The sequence below is a fragment of the Tauraco erythrolophus genome, chromosome 16 (genome assembly GCF_009769465.1).
Source record: "Tauraco erythrolophus isolate bTauEry1 chromosome 16, bTauEry1.pri, whole genome shotgun sequence".
Classification (NCBI taxonomy): Eukaryota; Metazoa; Chordata; class Aves; order Musophagiformes; family Musophagidae; genus Tauraco; species Tauraco erythrolophus.
The window spans coordinates 6,406,123-6,429,438 of record NC_141480.1 but is presented as its reverse complement, the minus strand read 5'-3'; the positions used below and the strand labels follow the sequence as shown (position 1 = coordinate 6,429,438).

At 46.7% G+C, this 23,316-nt stretch overlaps 1 protein-coding gene across 1 annotated transcript; it reads right to left on the bottom strand.

The window, feature by feature from the left end:
- Positions 1–671: 671 nt before the first annotated feature.
- On the bottom strand, positions 672–22,300 carry HMGXB3 (HMG-box containing 3). Its single transcript, XM_086621524.1, has 20 exons — positions 22,192–22,300; positions 21,340–21,487; positions 20,744–20,918; positions 19,724–20,287; positions 18,991–19,089; positions 17,368–17,499; positions 14,877–15,289; positions 14,336–14,511; positions 13,941–14,038; positions 13,297–13,395; positions 12,579–12,728; positions 10,589–10,890; positions 8,991–9,118; positions 8,234–8,365; positions 7,781–7,965; positions 6,963–7,182; positions 5,176–5,309; positions 4,673–4,789; positions 4,037–4,246; positions 672–2,657 (listed from the first exon to the last, which is right to left on the bottom strand). The coding sequence occupies exons 1-20, from the start codon at positions 22,298–22,300 to the stop codon at positions 2,187–2,189; spliced, it is 4,062 nt and encodes a 1,353-aa protein (XP_086477650.1). The 3' UTR covers positions 672–2,186.
- Positions 22,301–23,316: the final 1,016 nt, after the last annotated feature.

Sequence of the window (23,316 nt, the reverse complement as noted above, 5' to 3'; positions counted from 1 at the left end):
TTTGCTCTAAGTGACCCTGTCTGTAATCGGGAAAAATGAAGCATGCACAGATATAAGGGTGGAGTAATTTTGATTGTGATGATGGGATGTCTGTCAACGGTCACTGTTTGAGATGGGTGCATGGCACCAGTCTGTGTAACACTGAGGGCAGGGGACAGGCAGAAGGGCCCTACTCCAGGTGACCAGACTCGTGCTTACTGCAGCAGAACCTCCTGTAGCAGGGGCTCCAGCCCAGGCTATCAAACACATCCTGAAGAGAAGCTGCTGGCACCTACTGCAGACTCTTGCCTATGAAAGTCACCTCAGGAGCTGCCCTGTGCAGGGAACTGCAGAACAAGAGCAGGCAGATCAGGGGAGCCGACCATCTGCCAAAGCTACTTTCTTGCCACTTCTAAGAACTACACCTCAGCTATGTTTAGTGATAATTTTATTTGATGCTCTGGTGAGGTGACCCAAGCGATTTCTTGAGCTGCTCCTCTCAGAACACCTTGCTTCTGAGAATACCAAGCTTTTCCCAATTCCAATGCAGACTGGAATCACGGTGTATATCCACATGGTGTTTGTGCCCATTCCCACTGCAGTCCTCTAGGTCTTGTACACAAAAAACAAGTCACTTGGCCACAGTTTCACCCCAAAAATTGGAGATAATTTATTAAAGTTTATCACTGACTGAAAAAGTCACTAATGTCTCTTATAATAAGTTAAGAAAAGAAGAAGAAAACCCCAAGCTATACTTAACTGCATGTGCTCAGACTTAATACATTTACTTTAACAGTACGGTACTTGATGGGTTCCCCTTCGCAGAAGGGAATTTTCAGCCACACCGCAAGCCTCCGAATCTCCCCCCCTGCTCACCCAGACAAAACAAGCTCCCTGGATGGCAAATTAGCAGTCTAGCACCCCCCTCCGCTCCTCTGCGGGTCACTGCAAACATCCATCCACCCTCAGCTTCGTTGCCAGCAACAGCAGAAGGGAGCTGGCAGCAGACATCATGCACAGCTTTACAACCGCAGCCCAAGGTGTTCTTCACACACGCTGTAGGGGCAGAGGTCTCAGCCCGGCTCTTCTCAAGGAGCTGATGAAGCAGCCTGGGTGGTATGAGACTTCTCTAACCCACACAGCGCTGTGTGGACATGGGCAGGGCAAACAGGACACCTGACAGAGCGTGGAGGTTGCACACATGGATGCAGCTCTCCCAGCATCTCCTCTGAGGGAAGAACACTGAACCCTGCTCTCCTGGTGACACCGCATTCATCGTTCCTCCTTGATTCCACAGTGTTTGCGATCCTGTTCTAAGGGCTGGACAACAGAAACTCAAGTCCTTGAACAGGATGAAACTGCTAAAAAACAACCCAGTGTCCAGGAGGAGAGCACAGAAGTGTCCTTCCCCTTCCCACAGCCACCACCTTGCACAGCGCTCACACGGCCCTCCAACGAGCTCAGCTCCCCTGGGGCTCGCCCGGCCAATTCTTACCTTAACATCTTCCACCCACTGCGTGTTTCAGCTTCTAAATTATTAGTGCTCATGTAAAGGGACGAATTCTAAAAACTTTCTGCAGCCAAAGCAGACACAATCCTGGTCCAGGGAGGCTCCCCAGATACGGCATGTTAAAGCTGCATGGCTCGTCCTCGACTAAAGAGTCCTCACAGCCAATGCATGAGAGAGCTCTGCAAGACTTCCAAGCAGGAGTCAGTGTCCTAAACTGGTGTATTCAGAACATTTTGGGGGAAATCTTCTTAGCTGTCTGCCTTTCACACCTGCTCCCACGCCTCCAGCCCTGCCACCAATATGCACAAAGAAGTCAGCAAGCAAGATTCAGAATTCAAAACCTGTGCGCTTGACCATGCACACTCCCTGCCACCAGAAATGCCTCTCCCTTCTCCACTCGCCAGCTGCAGGGAGGGCAATGTTCCACACCACCTAACAGTGGGTCCATCACACACCTCGAAAGGCAACTGCAGCCTGCAGCAAGGCAGGTGACAGACCCCTGCTCAACAGCAGCTACCATGACACTCTGGAAGCACACAGCTCTTTGGTCGTTAACAGAAGTCAAAGCCACCAGCATCACATCTCCAACCTGTGAAAACAAACTCTCAAGCCAGACAGCTGCCCAAACCTTGCAGAAGCTGGCCCAGCCCACCCATCCACATGAAGAGAGAGAGAAGCCAACCAGCTGTTTTGTTACTCAGCAACCTCTATCATCCTCCTGCTTCCCCTCTTCCTCCTCTTCTGTTTCTGTTTTGATCTGGGCCACTCCAAGCCGGTAGAGAGCATCGCGGATGACCACCTCCCCCGGCTGGCAGCTCTGTACAATCTCCTGGATCTGCCGGTTCACAATTTCCCTGCTGGTGAGGAAGTCCATGAGGCGGTTGTAGAGGTAATAGTGCGTGGCGTTCTCAAAGGTGATGGGCCTCTGGCGGATGTTGCTGGTTTTGCTGTCGTTGATAGCGGCGATGATGGCTCCATAAGGCTCCAGCTCGCGGCACAAGGAGATGCAGTGATGCCGAGCTGTGGGATCTCGGTGGCTGTTCTGCTCCGAACCCGTGTGAACGATCCGGCGCACCGACGACTTGGTGATCGGGTGCTGAACAGAGTGCTCGGCCGCAGTCACGTCCACGCTGTAGTGCTGGTCTAGCAGTTCAGGACAGGACACATACTGGGAGAGAGAGACACACACCAGTGTTGTGGTTTAAGCTGGCAGGCAGCTAAACACCATGCAGCCGTTTGCTCACCCTCCTCCCCGCAGTGGGACTGGGGAGAGAATTGGTAGTAAAAAAAAAAATAAAATTAATGGGTTGAGATAAAGACAGTTTAATAGGTCAGAAAAGGAAGGGAAAATAATAATAATGATAAAAGAATATACAAAACAAGTGATGCACAATGCAGTTGCTCACCAACCACCGACCAATGCCCAGCCACTTCCTGAGCAGTGGCCCCCCCAGCTAACTTCCTCCCTAGTTTATACACTGAGCATGACATCATATGGCATGGAACACCCCTTTGGCCAGTTTGGGTCAGCTGTCCTGGCTGTGTCCCCTCCCAGATCCTTGTGTACCCCAGACCTCCTCACTGGCAGGGCAGTATGAGAAGGTGAAAAGTCCTTGACTTAGTGCAAGCCCTGCTTAGCAGCAACTAAAACATCAGTGTGTTATCAACATTATTGTCATCCTAATTCCCAAACACAGCACTGTACCAGCTACTAGGAAGGAAACTTAACTCCATCTCAGCCAAAACCAGGACAACCAGGTAGAACAAGCAGCAGCTTCCCCACAGCTAAGAAGAACAAGTCAAAGCTGCCGTTCGGCTGAACTCCAACCAGCACTATGACCCAGGACAGAGGGAGGGCTAACTGATTCAGGGTTCCCCTAAATGCCACAAAGGTGGTTCTGTACACTCCCTCCTCACTTGTATGCCCTCAGAGATAAGCCCAAGGCACTAGCAACCCTCTTCCTCTCCCATTTCTCAAGTCATAGCAGTAGTTTGAAAGAAGTGAGTTGCTGTGTCAAAATAAGCTACGTGCTCCACAGATCATGATTTGAACTGTGACAATGCACTTCCAGCACAGCAACTCCTATTAAAGAGCATGAACATAACACATAGAATCACAGAATCACAGAATGGTTTGCGTTGGAAGGGACCTCAAAGATTATCTAGTTCCAATCCCCCTGCCATGGGCAGGGAAACCCTCCACTATACCAGGTTGCTCAAAGCCTCATCCAACCTGACCTTGAACACTTCCAGGGACAGGGCAGCCACAACTTCTCTGGGCAACCTGTTCCAGTGCCTCACCACCCTCAAAGTCAATGAGAATACAGTGCCCAAAGCAACACACAATACTTTCCGCTACGCTCAGAAGCTACGGCACTGGCAAAGCTGTGAATCAGGATAAACTTACCACCAGGTCAAATGATCTTGAGGCATAATGAAGGTTACACCTACTTTTTTAATATTTTTATTTTTTTTAATTTTAAATCTCACTTGAAACTTTTCCATAGTGGACTGGCATAGCCAAGTGCAAAGGTGGACATAACTAACCGTTGGAGGATCCATGGGGTCAGAAAAGCAGCCCTGGTTCTTCCCCCACATCTGGGAAGTCAGGCCAGGACAGCAGATGTCTGCACACAGTGCCACTGAAGAGGCTGTATCAACAACATACACTGGAGGCCAGTGACGTGAGGAAACCAACAAGTCCACATGATCCCGAGCATTTTCTCCTCTTACGATGTACTTTGAGCCACATACAACCTGGAAAACAAAGGATTATCACCAAACAGCACAATAAAACTGAAAACTTATGGAAAAAAATACAACCTTAAGAAAAAAAAAAAAAAATCAAGCTTCCTTTCAGGTATCCCAGACAATACAGTAACCAGACAGTTACTTTCTCTAAAGACATTCTATTTGCTCTTCATACACATCCACTTCATCTTGTTCAGGAAGAGGCAATTTTCAACTCCACTCCAATCAAAACCAGGCTTCAGATCACTAGTCGATCTTGAAATCTCCTGCAGGACTGCTCATACTCCAAGCCCTCAAGCCAATGTGTTCCATTCCCAAGGCTGAGAGGCTCATTCCATTGCTTCTATTTAATGAGGGAGTTCCACACTGGTAAGTCAGGTAATAGTGAATAGCAAGGTAAGAAAAAACATTGCTGACTCCAGGCTTCCTCACCTGATGTGGACACACTTTGTAGATCTTCCCTCCTGTGTGATCAGCAGAGGCTTGTGTGATGTTTGTCCCATTCTGTACAAACTCATAGAGAGCCAGGAGGGAGTAGCAGAGCTGGTCCTAGAAAAAACAGGCCCCAGAGAAAGTCTGTATGTGGCTAAAATTAATGGACTCCTCCAGAGACTGCAGGCAAGGTCTCCCAAACGCTAATTTGCACTTCATCCAATACCTTCCTAATCCCACACTCAGCACTGTGAGGATGACAAGCAATTACACAATGCTGAGTCTGTGACAAGATAATTACGGCTTCCTTTCTCCCAGTCCACAAAGGTTCACTGTATTTCACCATGTGTAAGTTATCTCATAGTCTGCAGGCACCCACTTCTAACCCACCCCTGCCCTTAGTGCAGTCAGGTGAGAAGTTAATTATCTAGGATGGCAAGTGTGAATGAGGGAAAGAACAGCTTCACTCCTGCAGGCTTGTATGCGGGCAAACAAGCCATTACCTTTGTATCTGAAGCCTTCCAGGGGATGTCACACTGTGTCAGAAAGCTCTGAAGCTCCTTCTCACTGTAAGAGCTTATCAGCTCAAGCCTGAAGGTTTCTTCCTGAAGGAGCCTCACCAAGGCACTCCCATTACCTGCAAAGGCAGGAAACAAGTCTCAGCACCACTCATTCTCAGAAGGGAAGTCACCAAAATAATTTCTTCTGAAGAACTACAGAAGCAGAGGCTGCATGACCAACTGCCAGCAAGAGAAAGCCATTAATACTCCTATTTCCAAAGTGCGTCAAGAGTCCACACTTCTCTCAAACCTTTCACTGGTGAGGCCACCAGCCTGAGGCCAGCAGAGCTGCAGACTCCAGAAGCACTTGTCTATCCTGTTGTTTGTAACCTTTAAATGACTGGCTGGATTGACATGAGGATGAACAAGTGACACAAGCGCACAGAGATATGTGACTGCAGCCCTTAGACCGAGCAGCTCCAGGCTTACCCTTCACATCTCCTCCCTGCTTCTTTCTCTGGAGCTCCACTTCCACAAAAGCCCACATAGCCCTTCTGCAGTTCAAGTCTCTCAAACGGCTGCAGACCTGTCTGCAAAGCCAACTCATACACTTGTTAAGCTTGCAAAGCCAGTTTTCCCTCTTACACCTAATACCTAAACTGTTAAGGGAACGAGGGGCTAACTAAATCTAGCTCTCGTACATCTGAACTTATTCACCTCATGGTTTCTTGTTAGGTGTAGTCAATGCCCTGGATGTACCGAACGTTGACAACACTGGTCAGGACTAACACGTCCATCTCCTAGTCTTTTTTTCAAGTTCTGTAAAAGCGTATTCACCCTTTATTGAGATCATGATATTGAGACACCAAGCACTGTCTGAAGCTTTCACAGTCCAAGCATCAGTCCAAGACGAAACGAATACTGACTGGCATTCAAATTGTGCATCCATCCTTCTGCAATCAGACCATATCTCATTTGGGGTGCAGTATTTTCATGTCCCCCATGTCTCAAACGTATCAGAGCACACCAGTGCATTCAAGCTTCACCGGGCTCACAAAACTCAAACTGCTAAGCATCCTGAAAACAGCTGAACTCACCTCAGAATTCTTGCCTTCTCTCAGCAGACATGTTTAAAGAGTCATGCAATCATAGAATCATAGAATCATAGAATGGTTAGGGCTGGAAGGGACCTTCAAAGGTCATCTAGTCCAACCCCCCTGCAAGGAACAGGGATATCTCCAACTAGATCAGGTTGCTCAGGGCCTTGTCCAACCTGGCCTTGAACGTCTCCAGGGATGGAGCATCCACCACCTCTCTGGGCAACCTGTTCCAGTGTTCTACCACTCTCATAGTAAAAAATTTTTTCCTAATATCCAACCTGAACCTACCTCCCTCTATTTTAAAACCATTACCCCTTGTCCTATCATAACTGGCCCTCCTGAACAGCCTCTCCCCATCTTTCCTGTAGGCCCCCTTGAGGTACTGGAAGACCGCTATAAGGTCACCCCGGAGCCTCCTCTTCTCCAGGCTGAACAGCCCCAACTCTTTCAGCCTGTCCTCATAGGAAAGGTGCTCCAGCCCTCTTATCATCTTCGTGGCCCTCCTCTGGACCCTCTCCAACTGGTCCATGTCCTTCTTATGTTGGGGACTCCAGAACTGGACGCAGTACTCCAAGTGAGGTCTCACGAGGGCAGAGTACAATCACCAATTCTCAACTCTAAACATCACCAGAAAACTGAAGCCACTGCCACATAAAGCACTCCCTTAATAAGCACAACCTCAGCAGTTACCTGGCACCGGCTGTGCATCCAGGTTCTTGTCCTTCTCAGTATTAATCACCATTGCTCCTCTCATCAGTGGAGGGAAGAAAGGAGCAACAATAGAGGCATCAAACTTCGTGATGGGGATGCTGGAAGGAAAAGCCACCTGCTCAATCACCTCTGTCTCCATCGTGGACCAGAAGTCTTCTACATTCACTTCACTTGATGACAAGAATTCTGGCCAAGTAAACTAGAAAGAGCAAGAAACACACTAGTCAAATACAAACAACCACGGGTCATCTGATAGTTTTGTGTCAGCCTCACTCAAGGCATGAGGACTACCCAGGAGAGCGCACAGCCCAAATATAAAAAGATGACTTCAGGCTCCTAGAGTTCTTCACAATAACTTTTTGTTGGGTGAGAATCAAAATCATCTATTTGACATAAAAGCCAGACATGCTGCATACTACTAGCAGGGCTTTTTTTCCCTGTTAGAGAAGACAGCACCTCAAGGAAGCTGCTATTGGTGAAAAAAAAAGAATGCCTTCGTGTCAAAGGAAGAAGGCCAAGTTCAGCAACTTTCACCCAAGGTCCCTACTGGCAGAAGCTGCTGGACAAAAGCTGTGGTCCAGGGACAGAGGATATTGTTTTCACCAAACCATACATCAACACCTCTAAGAGGAAGTGCAGGCATCACCACTTCAGCCACATCCTCTTGCCAGGCATCAGCAGAAATCTGCTCACAAAGGTCTCGTGTAATTACTGTGCATTACAAAGACTAGAGTCAGCAAAAGTCATTATGATCTGCTTTGAACATGAACAGGATGTGAAGTTTGTGAAAAGCCTACCTCTATATTTTTCAGTGCCAGGACATTTTCCACATTCCTCTGGGCTATTTCCACCTTGGGGGTTATGCCACAGATTCCACAGATCATATCATTGTAATCCCGGACTGTTAGGCATTCAAAGGCCCAGTAGCCATTGCACAGCAATTCCTGGAGCTGAACCTGCTCATCAGGGTTCAGGCTTTTTTCTGAAAAGAGAACATGTCACTGTTACAGCTTTCACTTCCTAAAGTCAGTGGAGAGGTAGAACTCTCCTACACAGAGTAAAAACAAATTTGTCCTCTAGAGAATCGTTACAAAGAACTGGTCACAGAGGTACTGTTTGGTTTAGGAAGTGATTCAGTAGAAAAACATTGCACTGTAAGAGGCGAGTTTTGCCATTTTGTTACCTAATGATCATCACCAGGTCATAGTTTGGTGTAAGTGTTACAGTAAAAAACAAGAAAGAAGACCCACCAGTTTGCTCCTGAACAGAGTCAAGAATATTGCCAACAGCCACTCTGGGATCCTCTCCAAGTTTAATGTGGTTTCGGATTGCAAACAGAAGATCCAAGCTCACTAGCAACTTGTTACCCACATTGAAAAGGCCTGTAGTTAAAACGAGACAGTGATTGTCTGTCGGGTTCCAGATCTTCCTCACAAAGAAACACATTCCTTACCGATATGCAAAATACTCATACGAGTGTGGTTCAGATGATAACGGAAACAACTGGATAGTGCTTCTGGGACTGCTCCCTCTGCACATTAGCAAGATTAGCTGCTTTCACAGACTCGCCTTAAAGTTTAAAAAGCTACAAGGAACAGCAGCCAATCCATCAGCTCCATGTTGCCTTGCAGGAGGCCCACAGTGACTGCCACCGAGTCTCACTAGTCAACGCTGAGAAACAGCACTCTGCAGAGATGTCTTTGACTAAGATCTCAGGGGTTGCCTTGCAGAACTCAACATTTGCCACTTACACAGAGGAGACCTACGCCAGTGAAGCAAGGCGTGGTCTTCCTCATCAAAGCATTCAAACGTGTTTTTCTCACAAATACTGATTTACTTGCAGAAGATGCAGAAGAATAACGCAAGTCAAAAATAATTCAAGTTTAACACGTTTGGGCAGAGAGTAGGCTTTTCTGTGCAAAGACAATGCCCTGATACAGTCTCAAGGCTTATGAAGGGTTCAGACTGTAGTCATGCTGTAAGTTGGCATGCTCACATTTTTCCTACCTGTGTAAATATCAGTGAAGCTATGGAGGGCCAGACACTGCAGGTTCAAGCACACTTTGACCTGAGCTGTAACCACCTGTAATCTATTAGCTGTCAGCAGCCAGCACTCCTGAGGACCAGCAAAGGAACTGTAACAGACAACAAAAGACAACTCAGAATCAAGCCACCGGTTTTTCAGTCCAGTCTTGCAGTAACTTAAAATGTTCTAGTTGACATCAGTTCGTCAGTCAGTCTCAGTTAACACCAGTTCTCACCAGAAAAAAATAAAATGTTACATTTTAAAATGGATTCCCCTGGCAGAGTCAGGTCACTACTCACATTCTTAAAACAGTACTACAGCATCTCTCCAGCTCTGTACATTGGGTGCATAGTATTTGAGAGGTGGAAAAAAAATCTACAGCCCCAGCTGCCCTAGGAGAAGCGTCAGCCCTATTGCTGTGGGGCAACCAACAGTGACTAGTAACACATTCTACCTGACAGCCTGTCCCTGCACACACAAGGACTCAGAAAGGCCTGCTCCTCTACAGCACAACTGCCGAGGAAGAAGTTCCAACAGGAAAATGCCAGGTGTGCCCTAGTGGCAGAAATACAGCTGTCCACCTGAGAAAAGAGGAATCAAAGTCGAAGTGAGCTCCCTGCCACGGGCAGGGGTTTAACTAGAGCCCACGCAGGCACACGTGAGAGTCTCACACTCAGTGCCACCTTCAGCACTGGGCAAAGCAGCCCAGCCTTGAAGCAAGGATTTATAATGCACAGGTTGGTAAGTCACAAGGTGAGGGACAGGGTGCAAGACAGTACTGTTCTGCAAAAATTACTGAGTACAAAAAGTGTCTCTGCTGAAAAAAAACTCAGTTAGTACTAGCCTGACCAAAGCAAACACCCATAATTGGTATCAAGAAAATCTTTCTGGTTGAAGAAAGAAACACAACAGTAAACTACCTGACATTTTGCTGTGGGAAATGTTTCAGCTCAGTCCTTCAGCAACAGGAAGATGTTTAGCAGACTTAGTGAGGAGATATTCGACAGGTTTTCATACAAATCTAGGTAAGGTAATCTAGCCTACACATCGGTAATTTCTCACAGTCCTTCAGGTTTCAATTTGGATATTTGTTCCAAAACAGAATTCACTCAAGCCCACACTAAGCCATGAAAAGAATGAAAAAATAAGCAGAAAGATCCACACAGGAAATATTCAGATCAAGATGAGAAAGAAAAGGGAAATCACATAATGCACATCTATAATCCCACAATTTTGCCTCTGACAGCCTCAAAACATCAGACTGGAAAACAAAGAAGGGATGACTAATGAAAAGATTCCATTTCAAGGAAAAAAAGAAATTACATCTAGACTCAACAGTCCCTCTTTGATCAAGCTCTCCTGCTGTAAGGAAATACTATCACAAACTACACTGCACAGGAGAAGGAAAAACAACTTATCACCAACCAGCTAAAACCTTCGCACACACACGTAGCTTATTCAGTGGCACCTACACCAGCTTCAGTACCAGGGGCTACAGCAAGTATTATTTCAGGCACGCTTGTAACACAGAATACCAGCACGAGGTTGAAAGAGTCACAAGTCTAAAACAGAATCTTACTTCTGTCCCCCTTTGAACAATGGGCTGTTACAGAGGAGGCACTGCGCAGATGGAGACTCATAGTAGTTTGACCAGGAGGTCTGCTCTATGGTGACTGTCTCCTCACTCACGTTGGACAGGATGAGCCGCGAGCTGTTGAGTTCATGGATGAGCGTGAAGACCTCGGCCAGTTCTGACTCGTTCTCTGGGATCTGCAATACCTTGCGCAGCAACTGCAGGGTGGATTGACGCTGGATCTCTTTCTGGGATGGGGTTAGGGGCTCGCTGGTGTTCAGCACATCAGACTGACCTGGACTGACCTCCTAGAAAGCAAGTCAAACACTCACATATTCAACTAGGCAAGCAGAGGATGAAATATTAAGAAGCCCAAAGAAGTCACAAAAGGTAGCAGAAACACGGTAACCTTTGTACTCAGTAGACTTGACTTCTACTCCACTGCCCAATCACTGACTGCAGACAGTAGCTTCAAGCCTAAGTTACTTCACCAAAACACTTATTACAGCCCAGCCTTTCAGGAACTCCTATAATACTGCTAGACCATCACAGATGTGCCAGTAAAATGGAGTGTTAGGGCAAAGACAGAGGATCAAGAAGGCGAGGAAAGCCATCAACAGGTATATAAACACTTCAGTAATCCTGGCAATCATCAGTGCCTTTCTCCATAGGTTATCAAGCACATTCTTCTGCATAGCACGCTCAGCCAGCCACGGCAGTCTGCACAGCTCTCCAGAAGCTAACGGAGACAAGTGCTAAATGAGAACTAGGGGCTGTGATTACAGAACGCACTAATCAACAATTCATCAGCTTCAGCCCTTAGACACACACACCCCCAACACACGCATGCTATCAAGATACAGTGCACAAGCACAGGAGAATCAAACCCCAGGTGGCTAAGAAGAACAGCAAGAACGCAAACAGGCTAATCTGTTTAATCACTTAAACTCTTCTGCCAACATTTCAACCTGTTTTTCTGTCTATGCTAGCAATGAGATAAATGATCAACCCAAAGCCCAGAGACAACAATGAACGGTGTGACAGGAATGTTAAACGCATCTAGAAACCAGAAAGTAAGAAAACACTAAATGAGGAAGGGACAAGCCACACGCCTCTCAAAATGCAAGCTGAGCTAAGCGCACTGCTGTTCCTTACACAGCTGCTTATGTGCGAGTTTCACACGGGCAATTTCAGTTTGTTTGTGTAGTGTTTTTTAAAAAAAAGCAAACAAAGTTATGTTCTTCAAAATAAAAAAAGCAAGTGGAAGAGTCATATTACCACACAGACTAAAATGTAATCTTGTCTATATGCTGAGTGGACACTTCAGCTAAGAACAGGACAGCTCCTTTTTTTTTTTATTTTTTAAACAAAATAATTCTGTATGAGAAAAGCTAACCTTTGCAACTTCAAATGCAAAAAATAAAACAAACAAACAAACAAAAGAATTCATTATTTACATCCCATGTAGAGCAACAGACAACTGAAAAACATCTTTCTACAACAGAAAAAAGTACTACATCCAGAAATAAATTCAGGCTGGAAGTAAAGTTGCACTACAACCCCCTAAAAATAGGAAGCTCTAGTACAAGACGTACTAACTCAATTGACATTAGCCACAAACTGGTCACAAAGTAGAGCATACTTGGGAGTTTCTTGATGAAGCCTGAAGTTCAACAAAGCGGACACAACAAATGTGACTTCAGGGGTGATTTCCCCAGCATGTACCGACACATCATGGGCATTTTTAAGCTACAGAGACATCCAGTGGTACAACTGAGTGTGTTCAGTCTCATTCTCAGCCTGAAGCACCACCGGTGCAGGAGCTGGACAGTACAAAAACATCATGACAAGTATTTTCAATAGGACATTATTCTCAGAAAAGCTTACCATAACGAAGAAGAAGAAAAACATTTTCCCACGGGCACTTGCAAACTACGGTACCTCCCTGCCCACCCCACAATAGCCATTTGATAAGACAAACTATTCTGAACCTCACCAGGGATTTTGCTGTTTTCTCAGCTCTGTCTTTGGCAAGATTGTATCCGCAGCTTGGACAGATTCGTGGCTTGTGCCTGTTTGTATACACGTAACTGCAAAAGGGGTTCTTGCATTTCCCTCTGCCACGTGATGTTGCCAATCCCAAATCCTGAATGACATACACAGAAAAAAAAAAAAAAGAAAAAAAAAAAAGAAAAAAAAAGAAAAAAAAAAAAGAAAAAAAAAGAAAAAAAAAAAGAAAAAAAAAAAGAGATGTTTGCTGACCTTGACTTTTAGATGACAACAAGATTCTAGAAAAGTCTGCTTGAATATCATATGCTTTTTCACTGCTTTGTAACACCTTGTTTAAAGGTCAAATAGCAGAGAAACTTTGCACAGAGTATTTTAACTGGCACTCAAACATTCTGGGACCAGTTCCAGAGTCCACAAACATATATTAAACTCATTCAAAAACCACTGGTCCTCCCTGCTGAACTCATGGAGGTGATGGGGATTACGCTAGGACATGAAGAGAAACCCAGTTCTGAACAAGGTCCCAAGCACGACTGCAACAGTCACCCTGGTTTAGGGCAACAGACGACACACAAAGTATAGATTGTCTCACATGAAACGCGAGATACATTTCCGCAAGTCAGTAAAAAGAAAGTCACAAAACGGTCTCATCCCAGAGAAGACACTCTGCACGGCATAAGTGAGACCATATGAAAAACGCTCACCAAAGTTACAGTGCAGCTGTACTTGTACGACGGGAATACGTCTGGTTTGACCTCCACTACTTTAACCTGAGACGCCCCGCTGGTCAAAGCGCTGTGGAGCTAGAGATTGAAAGCAGAAGAAACAACACCCATGAGACATCTACTACTGAGTACATACATTCTGTGAGCAATACCTATTGGCATTTTTTACCCCCAAGAAATCGATTAATGTTCATTTAATAGCAGAAGACTACAACCCACTGGTTTGCATACTAAGGCATTACAATTCAAACAGAAGTATTCCAGCATCTTGGCATACCCAGTTATATTCCACAGGTGAAAGACTCAGTACTCAGTATTACATGTCAGATTATCAAAGCACTAGCAGATCCTCAAAACATCTTCTGGAAGGAGCTGGGAGGTTCTCAAAGCAGCCAACAGAAGGACTGTCCGGCCACGTCTATCAGCTCCGTTTCTACAGTCAGCCATTTGGCGTTCATGCTGCTTCCCAGCCATCTCAAAAAAACTGTCAGTCACAGACCTAACCATCATAAGGCTGCTACATTTTTATGTTCTATTTCTCATCACTCATGTCATACCCCTCACCTGGAGAAAAAAAAATCCAAAAGAAAATAACATGCATCTAAAGAACAAAGCACAGGTACCTTTCGCTCCTCGGCACTTGGTGGCTGAAGAACCGACTGACCCAGCTGTTTCAGCGTACTGGGCTTCAAGCCTGATGTTCTCACAGGGGAATGCTTGTCTTGAAGGAGGAAAAGGATGCAGCAGGTTAGACAGGAGAAAACAGGACCTGTTTCATTCTGACATCTTTGGTAAATGCCATCATAGCCATGTGAGATTTTTCCTCTGAACTTGAAACGACTCAAGCAGGTGTTTCATGGGGCATTTACCTGCACTCAGTTAGAGAGAAAAAGAGTGTTTTTCTCTAGTGTAGATCACCATCTCCTTTCAGATATACCTTATTATTTGACAGAGACCACTCCAACGTGGTGAGGAAAGACAACCACTCCCAAAGCACACCAGAGAACACTGCTTTTACCGGTATTCGCAAAGGCCTGTCTGTTGCTAGGCTGCTCAGAGCTGGCTTCTCTCACCACGCTGGCTGGCGCAGGCAGAATGGCTCGCATGGGTCTTGCTGCAGCCAGCAAGGAGGGCTTAGGTCTCGGTTTACTCTTTACTTCCTGTCCTTTGTGTGTAGCAGCTGGAGCATCAATTCTGAAAGACAAGAGCTACAATTGGAACAAAATCTCCTGGTTTCCCCCTCAGCCTCACTGTTCTTCTCTTCCCTGAACCGTGCTTTATTAGCACAACAATCACAACTATTGCAGTAGAAAGGAGAAGTAGTGCTAAGGATACATTTGCCCTGTGACTACAATTTAATTGTCACTTAAAAAAAAAATAAAATTAGCTGTGATGGACAAAACAGCATCAAAGGAACAATCCCGAACTGGTAGAAAACAGACAGTAAACAGACCAGGTCTTACAGGAAGCACTGCCAACAGCCTTCAATTTCTTGGATTAGTCCCATCAGCACACAACAGACATCATGTACTCCCACAGCATACGGAAAACTGACTCACCCCACTGGCTTTTTTGCAGAGGCATTTGGACTCGGCATCTCAGAAGATGGTGGCATCCCCAGCCCTACGCTATCTTTTTCTGCCTGCTCTGAAGAAGAGTCTCCTTGCCGTTGGCTCTCTTGACCCAGCATCACTCCGACAGCACTCCCTCTCTCTTCAGCAAGCACATTGTTTGCAAGAACGTGAGCCTCAGAGACGATCACTTCCTCCCACTCCGTCTGCTGCATCTGCCTTCCAACAGGCACAGCACTCAGCAGCTGGCTGACTGCTTCAGAGCTCTCCGAGGCACCCCTGCAGGTACCCTCACTGACAGCTGCCGGTTCTGCGAATACTGACTGTTGACCTCTTTTAGCTGGGGGAGTTTTTAGAGAGGTGCCTGAATTTGGCTCAGATTTGCTTTTTGGTTGCTTTTCCTGGAAACAAAGACACAGTCACATTTCAGAGCTTTAGGCTTTCACAGACAGGTAAGTTCCCTTCACATATGCCAGGTTTGTCACGGACTATTTCATGCTGGATCAAAACAGCAAAATTATAAGTGTTTAAGCAGAGAACCATACCAGAGCAGAAAGACATCATCTCCTACGACAGCAAAGTCCCTGTTAACATCTTATCTAGCCTCCTGGCCCTTCAGCTATTATTTTTAGACACTGTTTACTTGGAGGAATCAGTCTTTTTTAAACTCCCTTATATATCACCATTAGCATCAACATCACAAACTCACCCACCACCTGCTGTAAGAAGGACCTGCCTCCTACGCTCCCCTATCACAGCTTCAGCTCTCTGGCACTGTTTGTTCTTCCACACTACTGAGGTACCAACGGGAGCCGGATAGAAAACTTGTATCTTTTGAACACATGCATTCAGAAAAGCATGCATTTGAGCGAGTCAGGAAACAGAGAATTACTCAGGAAGGTTTTCTGACTTTAAGAAAAACGTTACCTTTGAGACTAAGGCTACAGAAGCCACGTATTGGAGTCAACAAAGGTACAATGGAACTGAACTGGTTATACGCAAAAAGATATCAGAAACGGAATCAAGAGTTTCTGGCATGATAAAAACATTAATTCTAAGCTCTCTAAGGAGCGCATACTCAGAAGGATAATCTAGGTTTTAAAAAACTGACACCTTATAACATAGTCCCTTTCCTTTCTAAGGAACAGCAAGGTATGTAAATATTTAGTTTCAGTTCTACTGATGTTATAACCAGTTAAAAAAATGCTGGTGCATGTTTTTCCCAAGGCATGACACCATAAAAACAAATGGAACTGTTTATGCAAACATGCTCCCAGAACAGCAGAATAAAACTGAAAGACAGAAAGAAAACTCCCTCTAAAACCTTTCGGTTCTGATCAATGCAGGATTTAACAGGAGCAGGCATGCCATATTCAGGCACAAACACGTGTTTGCAGTTAGCCACCTACCTACTTCAGCAGGTTTACAGAACAAAAGCTAAGTGGCCATCATCATCATTTGTATCCCACCACACAGGAAGCCCAGCCATCAGCTCAGACACTACAGAGTCTGTAAGCTGCCTAAAATGTTCTTGCCTCTAAATGTTTAATGGATCTAGACACAGAGGAGGTTCAGAACAAATCCACATAAAGCCAATGAATGTCAATGCAAATTTTCACACCGAGAACATCCTTTAATTTGTGCCTGAGGAGCCTTGTTTCAGACAGAAATTTAATAAACGCACATCTGTTCAGAGCTGATTAATTACCATGACATTGCCAAGGTTTAAGGAGCAAGTGGGTTTTGCTGTATACAGCTAGCAGGGATGCCAGTAACTTAAGGAGAGTAGATATTGTGGAAAAAGACTTTTCCACTCAAATGAACTTCACAAGTCCATCAACACCTGGGAATTTCCTGCCAGCCAAAGGGCAGAACATCATGAATGATTAGACACACGGCCACGAGTCAACAATACCCAACAGCACTTCAGCTTCCGCTAGATCAACTTTATTAGGCAGCTCCCAAAGGATTATATACCTTCTGTAAATGAGAATTGTTCCTCCTTTCTGTTGAAAAAACAACACCAAAAGACGACAGAAAACCTCAATTTGTAGAATAATTTCAAACACAAATAAACTACCACAAAACAAACAGTTCAGCCAAATTCCTGAGCTTAGCTAAGGCTGTAGCAGGAAGAACAGCAATGCCTTCCAGTCACAGGAGCTATAATGCAGCCAGATGGACAGAAGAACGTGTATCCTTTCAATGAGCGAGAGTTATCAAATGCAGCCCCATTCATTCTGACACCATTACAAGCGGCATCTTTACCTAAGGTGTGGTGATTTTGGGTCTGTCTCATCTTGGCCAAGCAGTCTCTGTAGCAGTGACTTGCTCCAGCACAAGCATTGGAACACAAGTGCAGGGATCAATTCTGGCATATCTGACCTCCTGTGCTAGATCTACAGGTCTAGAAATATCACAGGCATTGACAAAACCAGCACATTTTGTCTGAAAATCAGTGAAAGAAAGGCAAATTTACCTTCGGGATCCATTTTCCTCCGAGGAAGTTCCCACATGTTGGGCATTTTGGTGGCTTATGCCTGGTGACATAAGTGAAGGAACAGCCAGGATTGGTGCAATTTCCGTGTCCCCTGCGAGTATAGGTGGTCGTCTGAAACGAGAGTTGTCAAGAACTTCTCTACAGAGCTGAAAAACACAAAGCTGTTCTCATCACTCCCTTTGCCTCGTAAGCGCTTCACAAACATTATTCAGCAAATCACCAGCCCTCCACTGCTATTTCTTTTACTGATCAGCCACGACACAGTTGCATCAGAGCGAGTCAGCACCGGAACTACTTCAAGTCTAAATGCTCAGTCTATACAAGAGCCTTCAGTATTAGCAGAATTTACATCAAATTGCAGAGCAGAGATGAACAATGTGTATAACCCACTGGAGAAGCTAACCTTGCATTTACAGTGATGTTACAGTTCTCTTATTAATATGGAAAAGACATAATAAGATGGTATAAAAATGATTCAAACAGCAGTCCACAGTGAGGCAAGATGTGATCAATAGGCTCATGTCAACAGGGTGACAAGACCTGAAGACAAGCACTCATGATGTCGAGGCAGTCTTCATCAGTAATTTGTTGTTGTATGCAGTGACCAAGCACTCCCTGGTGCTTTACTGTAACTTGCTATCAATTAATGTAACACCAGCAGCACCACCAGGCACCATTTATAAAGACAGCTAAAGCAGAATCTGTCATCCTTGCCAGGATAACTGCACCAACACATTGAGTTTTTGTCAGTGTAGCACTTCTCAGTATTCTGTACTCAACACTCCCGAGGGAGCTGTTGTGCTGTAAGTCCCTAGCTAGGCATGTTTTTTTTTTTCCTAGAAATGCAAGTGCTGCTGTTGAAGAAATGAGATAATTTAAGCTAGGCACTTCTTGGAAACAAAAACCTGAGGTGTTTCCATTCTCCCTAAGACACCTGGGAGAACATCACGCTATGCACCACTATAAATATCTGCACTGTTCCACCAGCTGGAAGCCTAGAAGACTTGGAAAACAGGATTTGATGTTAGCTAATAAAACTCAAGGAGCTGCAGTGCTGACTGTACAATGAAGTCCTACAGTGACTACAGAAATACAGGGGGCCGCAGCGGGTTCTCAACACCTTACATCACTGCTCCTCTCCTGTCTCGTGGCCAAAGCCTCAGCTATCCACAAGACTGGGAGCTCACACATTCCTGTCACAAGAGCAGATTCTTGCCCTTAAAGGGATGGACTCCAGCATTTTATGAAGACAAATATGTATCCAAATAGAGGACACAGATGGCCACACAGACCCCGAAAGAGACAGAACATAGAAACTGCTGCTGGCCAGATGTGTTGTGATAGTATTACCTACTGCATCTGTTTCCAAGAACTCCTTGAGGAAGAAAGCAGCAGAAACTGGCCCATATAAGACACTTTGGGAAGTCAGAGATCCCCATCAAGATACACGAGGCATAAAACGAGGAACAAGAAATGTATCAACTGACATGATGACTCCAAACTGGATTATTTTTAGGAACTGGACCATGATCAAACCCGTCCTCCTCTAACATCTTTAAGACAAACCTATGGTAATACCATACAAGACTCTGAATTTCTTACCAATTTAATCGACGCTGGGGTCTCCACAACAGAATGAGCTGGCAAAGGTAACATAATAAACTGTGTGGCAGGTGTGGAGGAGCTACTCTCTTCAGTATCCTACAATGAAGTCAATGGGAAAATTTATGCAGAAAACAAGAGACATGGTGACCTGTGTCCCACCCTCTCATGAACACCACCATTGAACATATGTCTTAAGGACTAATGAGACCAGAAAGTGGGAAAGAAGAGCAATTGTTTAAAAAGCAATGACCTTGCCAGGTCTACTCTAGAAATTACCAAACTCTTCACAGCCTGAAATGGAAAACAGCAGATCCAATCCTTCACAAAGTAAGGTTTTCTATAACCAACCCCTAACATCTCAACTTAAAAGGACTCCCTTCCACCTCTCTGTGACCAAGAAAACAGCTATCAAGAGCATAGAGGTAACATTTTTTCTCCCCAAAATCTTGCAGTCCAACTGTGGAACCCACCCCAAGTATTGTTGTAAGAAATAATTTTAAAAACCTCAAGCAGTCATCTTAAGACACAAGTGATATCAGCATATGGTAGGGTCAATCTGCAAGCAGAGACGCTGTGATCACTCGATTACAAAAGCTGCTGTTCCCTTCTCCACTGAGTGTAAGCACACTGGGTAACGCAGGATCTCCTGCGGCCACCAAGGATCTCAAGTAAAATGTGTCAAACAGCACTCAGACACTTCAGGTGTCTGAGGGTCACCAGAATAACTCACCCTCCCAGTCACCACGGTCACCACAGACACACCATCTGAAACCTGAGGACGGGCCACAGCGATGCTCCCGTTGGAGATGTCTGTGGAGCTGCTAACTAGAGTCTCTTCAATAACTACGCGAGCCGTCTGATACGGTTGCCCTTCTATTTCCAAAGAAGTCTCATCCAAGAGGATATCTCCAGCCACTTTCTCTGTCACGGGCCCAACGTAGTGAGAGAGAACCTCTGACGCGACCACTTCCTCCACAGCATCTGGCTGACCAAAGGATGCAGTCTCTTCTGCTAGTCCTTCGATGGCAATGCACTGCTCAGAAACGCCAACGCCGCTCGAGTCCACGGACAGGATGTTTTGCACAGCATCACGGGAGAGGTTTGTGGCATTGGTGGGAGCCGTTAACCCTTCAGACGCTGCCTGACCCTGCGTCACACACAGTTCCAGCGACTGCCTGCTCCTGTCCTCTTGAAGAGTGGTTTTGGGAATAATTATATAATCTGAGCGAGGAAGAATCTTACGGAAACCTGGAATGTCTGGAACTACTGCAGTTCGAGTGGACATCTTGGAGTTCTGTTGGCAAAAACAGAGTATAGAATAAACGAATATGAGAAAAAGAAGGGATTCAGTTCTCAATCCTGCTATTTTAGTGCCTGAAGTTCAGTTGGTTTCCTGAAGTAGTTTGCTGGGATCTTCTCCACGTGATGGAGCCAGCAGAGTCCCTCTCAGTTCTGGTTTTATCATTCACTTTACCATCAATTCCCTTGATGACATAACGCAAAAATGATTAGCATCCCCATCAGCCAGTACCAAATATATCTGTCTTGAATTTCAAAACACTATGCCTTGACTGAACAGAAGGCAAAAGGAAGAGGCAGTGGCCTCATGCATTGCTTCGTTACGGGTTGTCCTAAGCAGAAATACAAACTGGAATCTATGGTTAAATGATTTTCCCCACACACAGTGCTGTGACAGCAGTTATGTGCCTCCCTCTTCACGTGGTAAAAAACTGCCAGAAAGATGACTTACCGGGTCCAAGCCCTCTTTCTCTAGCTTGGCTTTCTCCAAGTAATAGCTTTTCTCAGCCACGCTGAGCAACCTCCAGCTCTCACTGATCTTTTTGTTGATTTCAGATTGAGGGAGGTGAGGGAGCTCTTGCTGTACTTTCAAGTAAATATCATAATAGTAGAGGAGGTAAGCAGACCTGAAACGCAACCAGAGACCGAAATGTTAACATCATTCAACATAAATTCCTTTGGAAAAAGAAGCCTACAAGGTTTATGTTTGTCCCAAGGTCAAATGATAAGCATGTTACATTCAATTCTACTTGTTAATGCATTTTTTAACCAAATGAAAACTAAGATTCTAAGGAGAAACTCTGAAGTAAGGAGAAAGAGCCTAAAGCAAGTTATTCTGGGTACACAAACTTTAGACTAAGCAACAGTAGCATCAATAAAGTCACGGACGTCAGAGCAGGCCCAAACTGTCACGCTAACTTTTGATATACGAAGTTTTACACTACAAAGTGTTCCAAGTACGCTGCGAAGTTCACTCTTTAAATTAGAGACAAGGAAAACTGCTCCCACACCCTACACGGGCACTGAAAGAAGACAGAAAGAACCTACCTAGGCTTTTTGACCTTTTCTCCATGATCGCCAGTACTTTTATGTTTCTTTTTCTTCTTAGATGGTACCGGTGATGCGTAAGTGTAAGTGCCCTCTATGTCCTCCATTACCACAGTCACTTCAGTGCCATCGTACGGAGCCTCCATTGCTAAAAACACACACTTTGCGTTACGCACTCCACAAGCTACACCGCATTTCTCCCAACAAAGGCTGCTCTTCATCACCTTTGTAAACCGACAGCATCACTGGCACGTAAGATCGACTTTAATCAACCGAGATAACTACGTGTTAGCTATTTATCTATTTTTAGAAGAAAACATCGTTATTACTATGACCTCAATACCATCAGTTCAGTGCAGACACGCTGCATCAGCACTTAGAAGCTGTAGCTTCCCAGGAACCTCTCAGATAAGTCTGGCAATGCAGAACGAGCCTGGTGCCCAGCGAACAGGTAGGTGCCCAGCCGCAAGACATCACGGCCACGCTCCCAAAAGCAAGGCCAGAGGCTGTATGAGTGTGGAAGCCTCATAATCCTCTTCCCCACCAGATCCTCACCTCGCACCAACGGCAGCTCCAGCCTCCGCGGCACCGGGAGGCAGGGAGGACACGAGAAGCCTCAGGAGATAAGGGACAACTCGGCCTGGGCTCAGGCGCAGCCCACACATGACCCACACCTCGGCCCCGCGCAGTCGCTAATTCCGAGCGAGCCGAAGCCCTTTACACCGAGGCCCCGTGTCCCCCCCCCGCGCCCGACAGGAAGGCGAGCGGCGGGATCGCCTCCGGCCCCGGTGAGACCCTCCTCCCGCCCCCGCTTCCCCCCTGCGGAAAGGCCCCGGGGCCTCGGCCACTCACTGGGCAGCGCCGCGGACGAGCGGCCGGGCAGGCGGCGAGCTGCGGTCAAGTCCCGGCCGGGGCGCAGCGGCGCGGAAGAGGCAGCGCCGGAGACAGGGGCCAGCCGCATGCAGAAGAGCGGGCGGGCGGGCTGGGCGGGGCGGGCCGCCTCGGCATGCTGCGCCGGCTGCCAGGCCGGGCCGGGCCGCGGGGCGGAACGGCACCGGGCCCGTCTGCTCGGGGGCCGCTCGCCGCCGCCGGAAGTGCTCGCGGTAACGGCATCCGGGTCGCGGCGTGACGGCTGGAGAGGGCGGTGCCGCGGCGGTGCCGGGAGGCGGCTGACGGCGTGGGGGGTGGTGAGGGAGGCAGTGCGGGACGGTGGCCGGGAGCGGTCAGATTTTCCGCGTGTGCGCGGCGTCCCGTCGCGCTGTGGCGGGAAGGAGCGCGCGGGGGCAGCGGGGGTGGCCAGGTCTCCTCAGGGCGGTGCGGGAAGGCGGGAGCGGGCGGCGCGGAGCGCGGCACCATCGGAGCGCGGTTAGCGAAGGGCTCGGGCCGCTGGGAGCAGAAGGAGCGCCATGTCCTTGCGTTCTTCAGCGGTGCGAGGCAGCCTTTCGGTCTGACTGCGCAGCCGTTCTCTCTCGAGTCTCAGAGCAGCGGGTACGGGCCCGGCCCCTTCCCCTCAGAGGGGCACCGGGGCAACGCGCTGCTGCTTGGCTCCGGTACCGCCAGCCCAGCGGTGCGGTCCGTCCCCCTTCCTGACCCCGGGGATGGGGCAGAGACGGGGCAGCCTGAAGTTCAGATCCAGCTGAAAGCGCGAGAGGTGCCAGTGCCGCTGGGCTGAGGCGGTGGCTGTTCCTTGTGCCGCCAGAGCTGTGCCGCCGCTGGGCCACTCCCAGTACGCACAGGGTCTCTCAGACCTAGCATTTCATCAGCGTTTCTCTCAGAGTTGTGAAGAATCAGAACTTTCCATACCTGACAAAGTAATAACCTTCTCGCTTTTCATGAATGCTAAAAATTAGCGTGTTTCTTCCCAGAGAACAAAGCCCCATCGGGCTCTCTACTCGTAACCCTCTTCCTTTGAACCTTTCGGAAAGCGGGATATCATGCAACTATTGCTATGACACGTTTTTCAAATTAACACATTTT

What these genes read in the sequence shown, in the direction of transcription:
- HMGXB3 (XM_086621524.1), bottom strand. Translation starts at nt 22,300, where the DNA reads ATGCGGCTGGCCCCTGTCTCCGGCGCTGCCTCTTCCGCGCCGCTGCGC. An exon ending in ACAGGCCTTTGCGAATACCG is followed by an intron (nt 14,039 to 14,335) that starts GTAAAAGCAGTG and finishes TCCTCCTTCAAG; the next exon opens with ACAAGCATTCCCCTGTGAGA. An exon ending in TTGTTCAAAGGGGGACAGAA is followed by an intron (nt 9,119 to 10,588) that starts GTAAGATTCTGT and finishes TGTCTGTTACAG; the next exon opens with TTCCTTTGCTGGTCCTCAGG.